This window comes from Uloborus diversus, chromosome 1 (assembly GCF_026930045.1).
Source record: "Uloborus diversus isolate 005 chromosome 1, Udiv.v.3.1, whole genome shotgun sequence".
Classification (NCBI taxonomy): domain Eukaryota; kingdom Metazoa; phylum Arthropoda; class Arachnida; order Araneae; family Uloboridae; genus Uloborus; species Uloborus diversus.
In genome coordinates, this window is record NC_072731.1 from 30,189,551 (window position 1) to 30,203,003 (window position 13,453).

The 13,453-nt window shown below is 32.7% G+C and overlaps 1 protein-coding gene across 2 annotated transcripts in view; it reads right to left on the bottom strand.

Moving 5' to 3' along the window:
- LOC129234514 (ADP-ribosylation factor GTPase-activating protein 2-like) overlaps nt 1–13,453 on the bottom strand; it is a 31,369-nt gene that overhangs the window by 3,775 nt on the left and 14,141 nt on the right. Inside the window, exons 6-11 of one of the 2 annotated variants that reach the window (XM_054868521.1) lie at nt 12,492–12,640; nt 7,647–7,913; nt 6,951–7,088; nt 3,687–3,810; nt 1,736–1,945; nt 529–572 (exon numbers count right to left, since the gene is read on the bottom strand). In XM_054868521.1, coding sequence (XP_054724496.1) covers nt 564–572; nt 1,736–1,945; nt 3,687–3,810; nt 6,951–7,088; nt 7,647–7,913; nt 12,492–12,640 — 897 coding nt within the window. In that variant the 3' untranslated portion in view covers nt 529–563. The remainder of the gene's footprint in view (nt 1–528; nt 573–1,735; nt 1,946–3,686; nt 3,811–6,950; nt 7,089–7,646; nt 7,914–12,491; nt 12,641–13,453) is intronic. The other variant, XM_054868519.1, reaches the window with a different exon arrangement.

The window sequence follows — 13,453 nt, forward strand, 5'->3', positions numbered from 1 at the left end:
ATTTTTAAAGGAGCAATGACTTCTCTCAATGTGCAAGCAGAGAAATAAGGGAACAAAATTTCTTAATAAGTCCTTTAACTTAAAATATATTGCAGCTGAATTACCCCCAGACTAGTGCACTTTTTAAAATTATCCAGCATTTGCAATTTCTAAAAAATGCAAATCTGAACTACAGTTTTGCATTTAAATTGCTAAACATCTCAATTTATTCATTTATAAATGGCAGCTATACTAATAAATTCTTCTACAAACCAGTTTTTGAGGTTATTATTGTTACTTTTTTTAAATTAAAATTCTTGAAAATTTTTGAAGAAAATGGAAGTTTGCATACATCATTTTTGTTAATTGCAGTTAAACCTAAGGTAGTTGTCATAACCTATGCAAATGCCATTAAAATCAAGTCATTCTGATATACTTGAAATATATATATATGCGCAACTCTTTAAAAAGTTTTCACAAAGGGAAACTTTTAAGTTCTTTTTTATTAATGCAAAAAAGGAGCTCAATTCAAAATAAAACGCTCCTTACCAAGACACAAATGCTAAGGTCGTCTATGGCACATCTCATTTACGCTAGAAACAGAATAGAATGAGTTAGTACAACATGCAATAATTAGCACAGCAGCAAGAAAGAAAATTACAACGAAGCTTAATGTTAGAAATATTAAAGATATTTTAGAGCATGCCAAACAGCCTCAAGAGCAAAGAAACAAAAATAAAAGACAAAATAGATTTTATGTCTATCTAATATAGCAGACTCGTGTTATAATGGCGCATCAAGCTACCACAAGTTTTGAAGGAAAAAAAATGACATCTGTTAAAAATGCTCTTTCATAGTTGAAATAATGAATATGAAAAGAAAATGGTGCTTGATAAAAAGGATATTTAACATTGATCACAAAAGTCTGGATTAATATTTTCTGACACTTGAACTAAGTTTTTTTTTTTTAACTCTTAACATGTGTGGAAACTGATAGGTGAAAATGTTATCAACACTAATGTTCTCCATTTTGATATTATACTAAACATTTTAATTCATATTTGATTATGATTCAAAACGTTCATTATAAAATTTTGAGTATTTGTATAAATTTAGAGCAAATGTGTGTGCTGACTATACGTAAATTCTACGCATGCTTATATTAAATGAGAGAAACAAGTTACCAATGTTATGAGCAATGCAATATTCTTTGACGGGAATGAAAAGTTAACACAGGAGTCTTTTGCAGTCTACAGCAAAAAAAGTTTTACCTTCTAGTTCTGGGAGTGTAAACCCAACAAAACTCTTTGAAAGCATACTGGTTGTTTTTCTCAACTACATCACACCTCTTAACAGGCAAAGAAAAAAAAATTGCGGCAGCCGTTCAGAGTTTTTTGGAAAGAGTGAATTCCGTTAATAACAGTTTTCATCACTAATTTGTTGTACACGGTTAACTTATTTCTGTTTTTGATTAAATGGATGCAGTTTAAAGTTTTAATTGTTTTGCCTCACCTTTAAAAGAAAACTTTGTTTTCGGCAAATTTACTTTAAATAAATCGCTCTCAGACTCCACATTGACAGTATTGCAATTACTACTTAACAACTTTCTTTTTGGTAGTTTTCTTATAGCCACAAACAATTTTTATGCTCTATCCTTAATCCAACTAACAAACATACAGAGAGAGATAACTAAAAATTAAACTTAATCCAAATCTCTGTGCTTAAGTAAGCATTTTCACAGGATTAAGCTTTTTACCTGGAGAGAGCTCATAACCCCATTGGCAATGCTAGACAGGCGTCCGGCAACTTTGGTTACTCCATCCCTAACACCTTCTTTAATATCATACAAATTTGGGGTGGCATAGGATGAGGCACTGGTATTCCTTCTAGAGTCACCACCAAAATAATCTTCACTGCTTATGCTACTTGAGCCTTCAAATCGAGTGAGATTTGCTTTCCTTTCATACTGAAAAAACATCTAAATAAGTTAAACAGAAAGCTCAATGCAAACCAGTTAAGAAAAACAACTATCGATAATCCACATGGCTTTTCCAAAAGATAATTACGAAAATTCATAATTTTATGAGATAAATACAATGAAACCTCTCTCCCTGATCTTCTCTAGTAAGTTAGAATCAGTATATTTTTGAATATTTTCTCTTTCTGAAATAACTTCAAAGAAGCTTATAACTTTGTGGGCAAATTCAGTGTCACATAGCTCGTGAAAGATTCTTATTCCAAAAAAATAGTCACCAAGATATTTTTTAAGTCGCCCTAGCATTCTGGGATCCTGTCTCCTGACTATTCCTGAATTACGTCAAAAGAGAATAAGTTCCCTGTAATTCTTAAATTTCACAAGTATGTTATTACCCCTCATAGCATATGTGTTTAATCATATGATGAAAACACAAGCAGCTTGAAATATTGTTTCTCCAGCATGTATATTGTTGGTTAAAAAGAACAACAAAAATTTTAAAAAAGAGAAAAAAAGCCAATGAAATTACTTAATCTAAGTGAAAACCAGTTCATTTATTGACAGTATTCACAAAAAAATATATGGCTACTAAAAGTAAATTGCTACTTTCAGGGGGTGAGGAGCAGGGTTGATCACAATTAATACAAATGAGTTGGTTTAAATTGAGTAAATGAAACACTATTCATGCACATGCTGAGATCATGCAAACTGCAATAAGTAAAGGATGAAGCAGGTCAATTTAAATTCCCTTTTTTTAAGTGGACTGTAGTTACTAAAGATTTTAGAGAATCTTTTTCCTAGCAGCATAAGGAATTTTTACAGTACCGTAGAACATACTAGAGGTAAAGTATTTTTATCCAACTCATACAGATTGCTCAAAATTGAGTTAGGCAAAACTTCTACATGCTTTTCAATGCAGAAACTACTTCTTATGAGCAAATAAAGTGATGCAGAAAAGTAGGATAAAACTTTCTTGAATACTAAAAAAAAAAAAAAAAAAAAAATATGGAAAAAAAAAATTGAAAAGAATACTCTACCAGTCAACTATTTTAAATTACTTAACATTGCTTTTTCAAAAATACAAACCTAAATTAGTTGTGGCCCAAGCATTTTAATATATTTTAAAAATGACAGCCACTTATAATAATTCTACATACTGGTTTTTGAAAGAAATAAATGTGAATACTAATAATTTGTTTAATTTTCTGAAAAATTGGTAGGTCCTGCAGTTAAACCTATGGCAGTTATTACAACTAATTCGTACTATGGCAGTTATAACTTAAATTATTTAACCGGTATTCTCAAAAATTATGTGAAACATTAAATAAAAAAAATGTGTAAACATATTAAGATTTATCTATGTACATATCATTGTACATATCATTGTTAATGTTGTGTGACATAATAATCAGGAATTTAATAAGTGGTTTTATGAAATAATAGATTTCTTGTCCTAATGGTAAAAATATCATATTTCTCTGCATGCTCTAGTTTTACTTATATCAAAGATGGCTGTCATCACAAGCTTTGAAGCATGTCATTTCAAGGGTCATTTTTCAACAATTTTATTCAAGTTAATACCAATGCACTGCAGCCTAAATTTTTTTATTTACGTTTATTTCTTTATTTTAATAAAAGCAAAAAAAAAAAAAAAAAACGCAATTACAAATGAATTTAGGAATTGACAATTCGTTGATTTGAATAAAAAGCTTTGGGATACATGCAGTCATACCTCACTATCTTTGGATGAACCGAAAAATTGGTCTGAAGAAATTCCTTTTGCATTTCCAAATTTTTTCTGCGCTTCATCTGTTGTGCCCAAGTTGGATGTGGAGGCAGACTTTCTCGCTCGACCACTATTTCAAAGGTGTTTTAAAATTCATTATTGATAAAATAATCTATTCAAACAATATCCTTCTTATTAAAAGCAGAAAAACAAATCTTCCATCATTTCAATAGAACACATTTTTGAAATGAAACAGTTCATTTCAAAATTAATCACAAACATATACACAAATTTGAGATTAGATTTTTCTCAGAATAAAAAAAAGAAAAATGGTTTATCTTCGAATGAAAAGAACTTGATATTTTTAATGCAATACACATGTATTTTTATTTATTTATAACTAGTGTTTGCCCAGTGGTCGAAATTCGACCATATTCATAAATGAATTTTTGAGAAAACTTGAATGAATTTAACAATTTCCAACATTTTTATTTCTACGCTTACTCATGTTTACTGCATATCTGGAAGCATAAAATTTTTATAGGTGCACACAATACCAAATAGTAATAATTTATTCCTATTTTGCTTTTTGTCTGTTATTCTGAAAATAAATGGATGAAAAGGAATATTTAAGTAATATGGGGTCGTTTCCGAAATTTTAAAATTACTTTTTCTGAAAGAGCATGCTTAAAAACATAACTTTTAACCATTTTAAAAATAATTTGAAAAAATCTATTTTTTTTAACAATTATTTTAATTGGTGCACAGATTGAAATTTATTTTTTACGCTTCTGCACATGGCATCAGAAACGATGAAATGCTATTCACTGATAACATTAGCGCACAGCGCAAAATATCACAACTTGAAAACGCGGTTGACAGCAAAGCGTAAATATTTAGAGTGGCAATGGAGCAGCGCTCCAAAGTACATCACTTGTAATGTCATAAAGACAGTGCCTTATTTCCAGAATCAGACTTTAAAAAAAATTAATAATAAATAACTTGTGAAAATAAAAGTTTTTTTGGCTCCACATTTTTTTTTTTTTTTTGATTATTTTATCAGTTTTAGTGACTAAAAGTAGTACTTTTGACTGAAGGAAACAACCCCATTGAGAAATTTTTGTGGTTGTCAAATTCTTGGCTTGAACAATTTTATTTTGGATACCATGTTGCATGGTGTTAACCCAATTCAAAAAGACATTTTTCTACTCTTTGTTTACATATGCAAGGGAAAAACATTTTTTGCCCTAGCACTGGAAACAACAAATTTGACGCCAATGGATAAAAATCGCCCATTATCTAGTTTTTGAAATCTTCCTGTATGAAACAAAGCATCAAAACTCAATTCATACGTAAAACTTCTGTATGAACAATATTACTTATAAAACATCTACTATTATTGAGTAAGTTGCTTCTTCGTCATTAGAAATATAAATTTCCAAGTAACAAATGCACAATCTCTAGTCGTGGTAACTGTCTATTAGAAAACACTGGATGTTGCAATAATAGTTCATTTTTAAAAAAAGGTTGTCTTTGTTTATGGTTAAGAGCGGTGAATAACTGATGTCATACTTTTCAACATTTTCGCCACTTACCCCCCTTTGTCACAAAGTTTTGCACTTCACCATACCAGATCTTCCTTTAGTCAAGTGCCACACTGTTTTTTATAACAATCCTATTAAAAAAAGTCTTGTTGTCACATTCTCCCCACTGTATGGTCCTCTTGTCATTTCTTTCCTCTCCCTTGTCACAAACTGTTATTTCGTGAACTCCATCTGAAAGCGGGACGTCATTTGTGGTAACCGTAAGCAAATATACATTTTTCTACTCTACAAAAACATTCCTCGCACTGCAATTGGTGCCAAAAAATTGACGCAAATAGATGAAGAGCTTCAATTTCCCAATTCTCGAAATCTTCCCGAATGAAATGATGCTGCAAAACTTAGATTATACGTAAAACTTCTGCATGAACAATATTTCTTTTTAAAAGTTTAATATTATTGAGTAAGTTGCCTTGCCCTCTGCAATTAGAAATATAAAATTTCAAACAGTAAAGTGAACCAATTCTACATTACAAATTGCAACATTAAAAATTATCCATTCAAAGCACTGAACGTCGTAATAATAGTGCAGTTTTATTTAAAAAATCAAGTTTGTGATTTGTTTAGGGTTTAGGGGATAACTGACTAATGCACTTTTCAAACTTTTTGATCCCTCTCCCCTTTGTCACAATTAGCCATACCCCTCTTCCCATTACCACATGTCACAGTTTTCATAAACAATCTTATCAAAAAAAGGCTTGATGTCCCTCTTGTCATTTATTTCTTCCCCCTTGTCACGGTGGGGGGGGGGGACTTCATTCATAGTCAACTCCTTGCAAATAGACATTTCTCTACTCTTTTTTTACGAATGCAAAATAAATATATTTCTCGCCGTGGCATTGGTGCCAACAATGGATAAAGTTCGCCAATTTCAATTTTGGAAGTCTTCCTGAATGAAATGATACCGCGAAACTCCTTTAATACATAAAACTTCCGTACAAACAATATTCTTTGTAAAAGTAGGCATGACTGTTGCCTTTAGAAATATAAAATTTTCAACAGTCAAATGAACGAATTCTACTAGTGGCAACATATAATTGTCCATGCAAAAGCACTGGAAGTTGTAATAATACGCTAATTTTATCAAAAATTTCACCTTGAGATCTGTCTGTAGTGATAGCAAATGCAGGTATTATTGGGAGCTGTGTGGGTTTTTTTTTTTTCTTCAGAAGGTGATTTTATTGAAACTGAAAGTATTCTCTCACTCCGGAAAATAATTTATTTAAATATTAAAATCGCAAAAACATAATCAAAATGAAAATATTTTATCTGGCCGTAGTTACCCAAAAAGCCTCAATAATAAAAACAAATGCAAGTATTTCATTTCTTTATGCTCAAGCGAGAATTGGCAACACCACAATATTATCCAGCAATTTCTTCACGCCAGCTATCTCGCGTGAAAAAGCAAATAAAAATGAATTTTCACTAAATTTTAACTGCTTTTAGCTCATTTTCTAGTCATCAAGTCATCTTAGCGGGTTTCCATTTTTGTGCGGTAAAACCCGGTAGACCCTGTTTCAAAGTATTTTTCACGAAATTTCCAACCATATCAAGCTTGAAGCATTAAAATGCATTTTTCGTGTAGAAAACAAGATTTAAAAAATGAATTAAAACTTAATGTTTCACAATAATGTCAAACTCAATGATTTCTTAAAATAATCGTAGTTACCTGGTATCTTTAGAAGAAGGTAATAATGTGTCCAAAGGTGACCGCTTTTCTACTTTTTCATTCATCCAGTAACCTTTACCAGTCACTTCATTCAGACGTTCTGATGAAGAACGGGATAAAAATGGACTATCACCGTACCTAAAGAAAAATATTAATTTTTAGCATCATACTGCTTTTCACTAAAAAAAAAAAATAATAATAATAATAATAACAATCTGCTTTAGCATTAACTATAACTCCATTAATGACTAAATCTAATGAATTTGTGTAAATCAAATGTTACTAAAAGCTTACAAATTAATAAATATACATTTAAAAGTAAAATTTTCCTTACACATCAAGGAAATTTTTTTCATAAAATAATACTGTATAGAAAGCATGTTAACATCTTTGAAATTTCTTTATTGCTTCCCAAACAGAATAATAACTGTCCTTGAAAGAATCTAACAAATAACTTTTGTTACTAAATGTATGCAGGCTCATTATTTTGAATTTTTCCAGATGTTGAGAGGGGTTTGTGTATAACTCAATACAAATCATATCTGAAAACAACTACACGAAAACCATTTTTCAAAGAGTAACAGTGGGGGGGGGGGAATTGACCCTGTAAATAACAGGTATGAATGCACATTTAACATGCCTATTGCCAAAATTCATGGAAAACCTATATAGAAATCAAAATGATTTCAAGCTTACTTTGGAGGTCCACTAGTTAAACTCAAGAACTCAAAATCATCATCAACTAATTCAAGATTTCTGCTCGGAGCATTTCCAGGTGTTTCTTGAGCAATAAGCTTCATTTCTGAAGCAGCTGAATGGGCAACGGAACCAGCATTTCGACCAGTGAAACCCATTCCTAGTCTCTCAAGCTGTTCTGCTTTCTGTGGATTTGTTTGGCGCATTTTTTCTTCTGTTTTTTTCTGTTGCAGACTCAAGTCTTTATATGCTAACCGGACAGATGCACTGTAATAAGAAAGAAATACGTAAGAAAATTACTACACAAGTAATAGCATTGATTCCTGACGCCACAACAAACTTTACACATTGCGAGACTTAGCAGTTCAGTAAAATACAAGGGGAAAAAATGAGGACAAGAGCACATGCAGAGTAGGTAACTCAAAATAAAATTAAAAAATTTGTAGTCTACGAGGAAAAAACTCATGAAAGAGACAAACAGAAATACCGAACATAAAAAGTAATTACATAGAAATATTTAGATAATGTACAGTCAGAAATACTTTTATAGTTAATATTTTAGAGGTTCCTTATTCAATTTGCATTATTATATATTGAATAAAATAGCTTGCAAATACTTTGGTTTTATTGAAATTAACATTAATATGATTTGTTCTTCATCATTTTCAACTCTTTTTCAATTTTGAGAGTATTACACAATGAATAACTTTCATCGACGAATAACTTTCATTGACAAATAACTTGGGTTCTGCATGGAGTCGAATCAAGTTGCTGACGTCCCTTTGCTTTACATTATGCAACAAATTGAACTGGTCAATGAATTATGTAACACTTGAAAACTCATTTTTTGCTTCTGCCTATTATAACCCTAACAGGTTTGATAAGGTGACATGTCATGAGACCAGACAGGCCAGTCAAGGACATAAACAAATCAAAAACATTGCTGGCAAATTCTATCTGAATCCTAAAGGATCTAACTTTGGCTAGCAGGAAAACAACCTGAACGACCTGCTAGCATAGGCACCGGGATCAGCTGCAAAATATTGTTGTCAACCTACCTGTAAGCAGTATACCTTATAGTGCAGCTAATAGTGAACGGCTGTCTGAGATGTTTGCTCTCCAGACAGACACACCTTGTTTTTTGACCGAGTGCTAACGAATGAGGGACCCTCTATTTATTTGTTGCTCAGTAACTTGAATAATAATGATCTGATAATAATGTAGCTCTATGATTTTTCATAATATGACCATATTTTTGCGCTTATTTAACCATTTATGTATAGCCTCTCGTAGCAACATAAATACAGTCGAACTTGCATATGAGCACGAAAGGACCGATATTTGCTTGTTATAACCGACTGCTTGTAAAAAACAAGTTCATGAAAACTTCATACATACTTGCATTGTTTTTTTTGTTTTTGTTTTTTTTTTGTTTCCTGTTTCTATACAGTATTATAGAAGTTGGCTAATTGGCTTCAAACTGCTCTACTGTCTCTTTCCTGTGTTAATTATTAGGGAAAATATAACATCATAGCCGCCCCTGTCCTTAAAAAAAGTTTGAAGTTTTTCAGCAAATCAAATGTCATTGAATGTGTTGAGGGTTGTTCAGCTTCAAATTCTTCATATTATTATTATTATTATTATTGTCTCTTATCATCTTGAATTTAATTTACAATATCCTAAGAAGTGATAATATAGGCTTCAACAAATATATAATTTTCTTATTTCTCTACGCTACTAATTGAAAAAAAGGGCTGTCATCACTTCTTCTTTTGATTTATAACTCACAAAGTGAAGATGCATCAGGCATCCGGATTCCCTCAGGAAGAACTTTTTAAAGAAATGCTCTCAAAAAATTGGATAGGACCAGATATACAGCAATTTTGAGTCTTACCAGCGTTGAAAAAATAATAATTTCTTAAAAATTGAAGATAAAACAAGTTAGGCTAGTTACATTAAGACCTTAACGCACATCAAATCAGGGCCGATCCTAGGGTGTCGGCTGCCTGTGTGCAAAGACCTAATGTGCCGACCTTCAAGAGTAATTTGCATATTTTGACTAATCTTTAACGTCTATATAAATCGTTCTTTAAATTTCTATGCCAAGTTCGAATTTAAAAAGGGGGGGGGGGGACAGAAGAATGATCTTATAGAAAGGAAGAAATTTTTTATAGTAAGAAACTCCTTAGGTACAATTTATATCTTTGAAGAAATTAATAGATACCAAAATTTACTAGTCGTAAAAACACATTTTATGGTCTTTCTTCGGTGACATCAGAGAAAGGATGGAAGAAGGGGAAGCGTGGGGGGAGGTGTCAGGGGTTCAGGGGAGGAGGATTGCTCCAAGAAATTTATCGAAATTGGCGTATGAAAAATATTTTTAGTTAATCTTTAGTTGTGTTTGGTTGCAAGGACAAAAGAGTCGAGTACATTCAAGGTGCATGGAGAAATTTTCGAAATTGAAGTTAAATATCGCAATTTTAGGAACTTTTTCCAGACTTTAGGTGAAAGTAATGCTGCAGTTCTTTCCTAAAATTCTTTCAAAATTGAAATCAATTTGAAGCTATTTTTTAAGACCCTAGCTTAGGAAGGATCGGCGTTCTTCCCGAAAAATCTTCGAAACTGAAATTTTAAACCCACAATTTTGGGTTACCTTTGTTGATGTTGCAAGAGGGAGGGAGATTCAATCGTCTCCCATCGAAAGATTTCGAAATATAAGTTTAAAACGCAAATTTAGGCCGTCTTTGGTGACGGTAGGGGATCTGGCGGCTATCCTCTGGTAATTTCTCGGCACTATTTTTTCAAAAACCCGTTTTTGACTAGATTTGAGAACTATAGGGGAAACGTGAAAATATTCCGAACCAAAATATTTTTCGCACTGAAATCCATTATAGGCTATTTTTGGGAAGAAAGGGTTTTGGGGCTCTTAAGCGGATATTTCTAAAATCGCAATTTTATATTATCTTTGGTGAGGTTAACAAAACTGGGAAGCTTCTACGGACCTTTCGGATATTTTGCAACATTAATATCTGAAAAATATAACTATAGACTTTTGTCCACCTCACCTTGACGATTGATGGTATATGCCCTAGCGCCGCAAAAAGTTACATAAGCCTGACAGTTCTCTTCCGGAATTCTTTAGAAATATAAGTCCCAAAATCGTATTTTAAGTATTGTTTGATAACGATGGGCCTAAGAACGGGCGGGGGTTCAGTGTGCCTCACGAACTGTGTTTTTGAAACTGAAGTCAATTTCAGGCTAGTTTAGGCTCCACGGAATCGTCTAAAAACGAAAATTTCAGGTATAGTGATTGTGTTGGAGAAAAGGGGGATCCGGGGTCTTTCCTCAAAAGTTCTTGAAACTGATGTTTGAAAAACGCAATTTCAGTTTGTTTTTCAATACGTTAAGTGAGAGGAGGTGGAATTAGGGGCTTCTCTAAAGACGCTAATTGAGACTCTCTTTAGTAGTAATGTTTGCGAATAGATTTCGGGGTCCTCCACTGCAAAAATTTCGAAAAATGCCAAAGCAATTTTATATGACGTTTGATGATAGGAAGGGCTGTCGTCTGAAAACACGTTTTGGATTTTGGACCAAACATTTTTAGGCTATGTTTGATTAAGTTAAGGTGGAAGAGGTGAATCAGAGACTTAATTCGGTCCTTAAGATCGATGGTTCAACCAGCGAAATTTTCCGAAAGTAAAGTCCTAGAAACGCAATTTTGAGCCTTCTTTAGTTTCGTCAAGGAGGAGATAGCATCCTTTTGGATCTTCGTTTTGGAGCTACATTTAAATTTACTTCCCGTGGCAAGGGCCCTGTCCTTCTACCTGATCTGAAACCGGGCAGTTCATTCAAGATTTTAATCAGAAAAATTGTCGTAAAGGGGAAAAGTACAACATTTTAGTTCATCATTCATATATGTTACTCTCAAGGGAGTCGAATTTTCCACTTTCTCTCCACGCACCCACGATTGTTAAACATAGAGTTTGTTACATAGTTTGTTGTTTGAAATGCTTGCGAGAGTATCTAATCAGTATAGCTTTTTTTTTAATAAATAAAATATGTCTTCATTTTTAGGTCTATAAAAGCTGGGGGGGGTAAACATTAGTGGCCGCCCTCGGTGCTCCTTTTAGACGGTACCATTTCATGCTTCAGAAGGGGGCCTTTCCCCTCCCCTGTATCTATGCCTGATTACCGGTTCTGTCACAAACTTTGCAACCAAATGAAGCATGTGTGTTAAGAGCAGATATTAAAGGACAATGAACCAACACAATGTTCCCTAACATTCTATTTTTCTTAATGCTGTTGGGAAATCGACACATACTTTGACAATTGAACATTTAAAAATCAGCATATTTATTCTACTTATTATAAGTTATCTTGTGAGAAATTCTTGAGGAATTTTGCTTGATTATAAGAACTATATATGATGTGGGTAGCGGCCGCCCCCTGCTTTGGCCGCCCTTGTGCGGCGCACACTCTGCACACCTGCTAGGATCGGCCCTGCATCAAATGAAGATAACATAAACATTCACATAATAAATAACAATCAAACTGGACATTGGACAATCAACCTAAAGCACAAAACAAACTTCATTTCATACTTCAAGCTAATATATTTATCTTGATTTTCATTTTCAACTTTAGGCAGAAGCAGATTTATCATATTGCAAATGTAGCAATTGCAATTGGGGTAGCAATGGTAGTGCAAATGCAGCAAAACATAGGACTTCTCAAACCTTATTTTAAGAGTTAGAGACAAAGCAGCCCCCTAAAAATTCATTCAGAGTGGCCCCCAAGTGCATAAATCCAACAATGACTTTAGATAGTAGAATAAAAAAAGTATACATCTGCTTTTCTTGCTCTTCAGCAGGAACAGGTGCTGATGCTTCTATTTCAGCTTGCTCTCTCAAACGATCCAACTTCTCAGCTTCCTTCTCAATGTCATCAAAATTTGCAGTGACTTTTAGTGCTCCAAGTCCCTTTTTACCACCCAACTAAAAAAAAAAATTGTGACAGTTAATAATTTGCAATGAAAAAAAAGGAGTCAAATTTACACACATAAATTTAACTAGTGAATATTCATTTATCAACAAGTAACAGTTACTATTTAATATGTTTGTCGATTAAAAATCTTATATTTGATCAAATGAGGCAGTGAGAAGCAAAGGGATTTAAGTAGCATAATTAAAATTTTAAAGATAACCTGTACAAATGGTAGGTGAACCTTTCCTCTGTCTTGGGGCAAGAGATAGTACTAGTAGCCCTGGTAGGTTGTTATACAGCATGATTTAGAAAAAAAATTTCACTGAAAGCCTAACTAAAACCTTATCTTAAATTTACTCAAAACTTGAAAATATCCACTTACATCCCTTTGCTTCTCACTACCTCAAATGTAATACTAAACAAAGTAAAGGGAGGAAATTTACACGTTACGTACCAACTATCAGTATTTAGAAACACTTGCCATTTCACAATTCATTCTTAAAATACACTTCATATAGTGTAGTATTAAACAATTCTTCCCCTTTCACTATTTTAAATCAGCAAAATTTATTAGTTGATTGTAAGTAAGAAGGCGGTGACTGATTGCCATGAAGGTCAAATAAAATGGACACTATGGCATTGGTATAACTATACCAGGAAAAACTTCTTTGTTACAATTATACTAATTGTATATATCTGTTAATAAAAAACAATATTTTTTAATACAATAGCTCAACTGGCAAGTACTTTTTTAACAAATGAATGTGCCAAATACACTGTGGAAAATTGCTAAGGAAGGCTGGCAATATCAGACTCAGGAACCT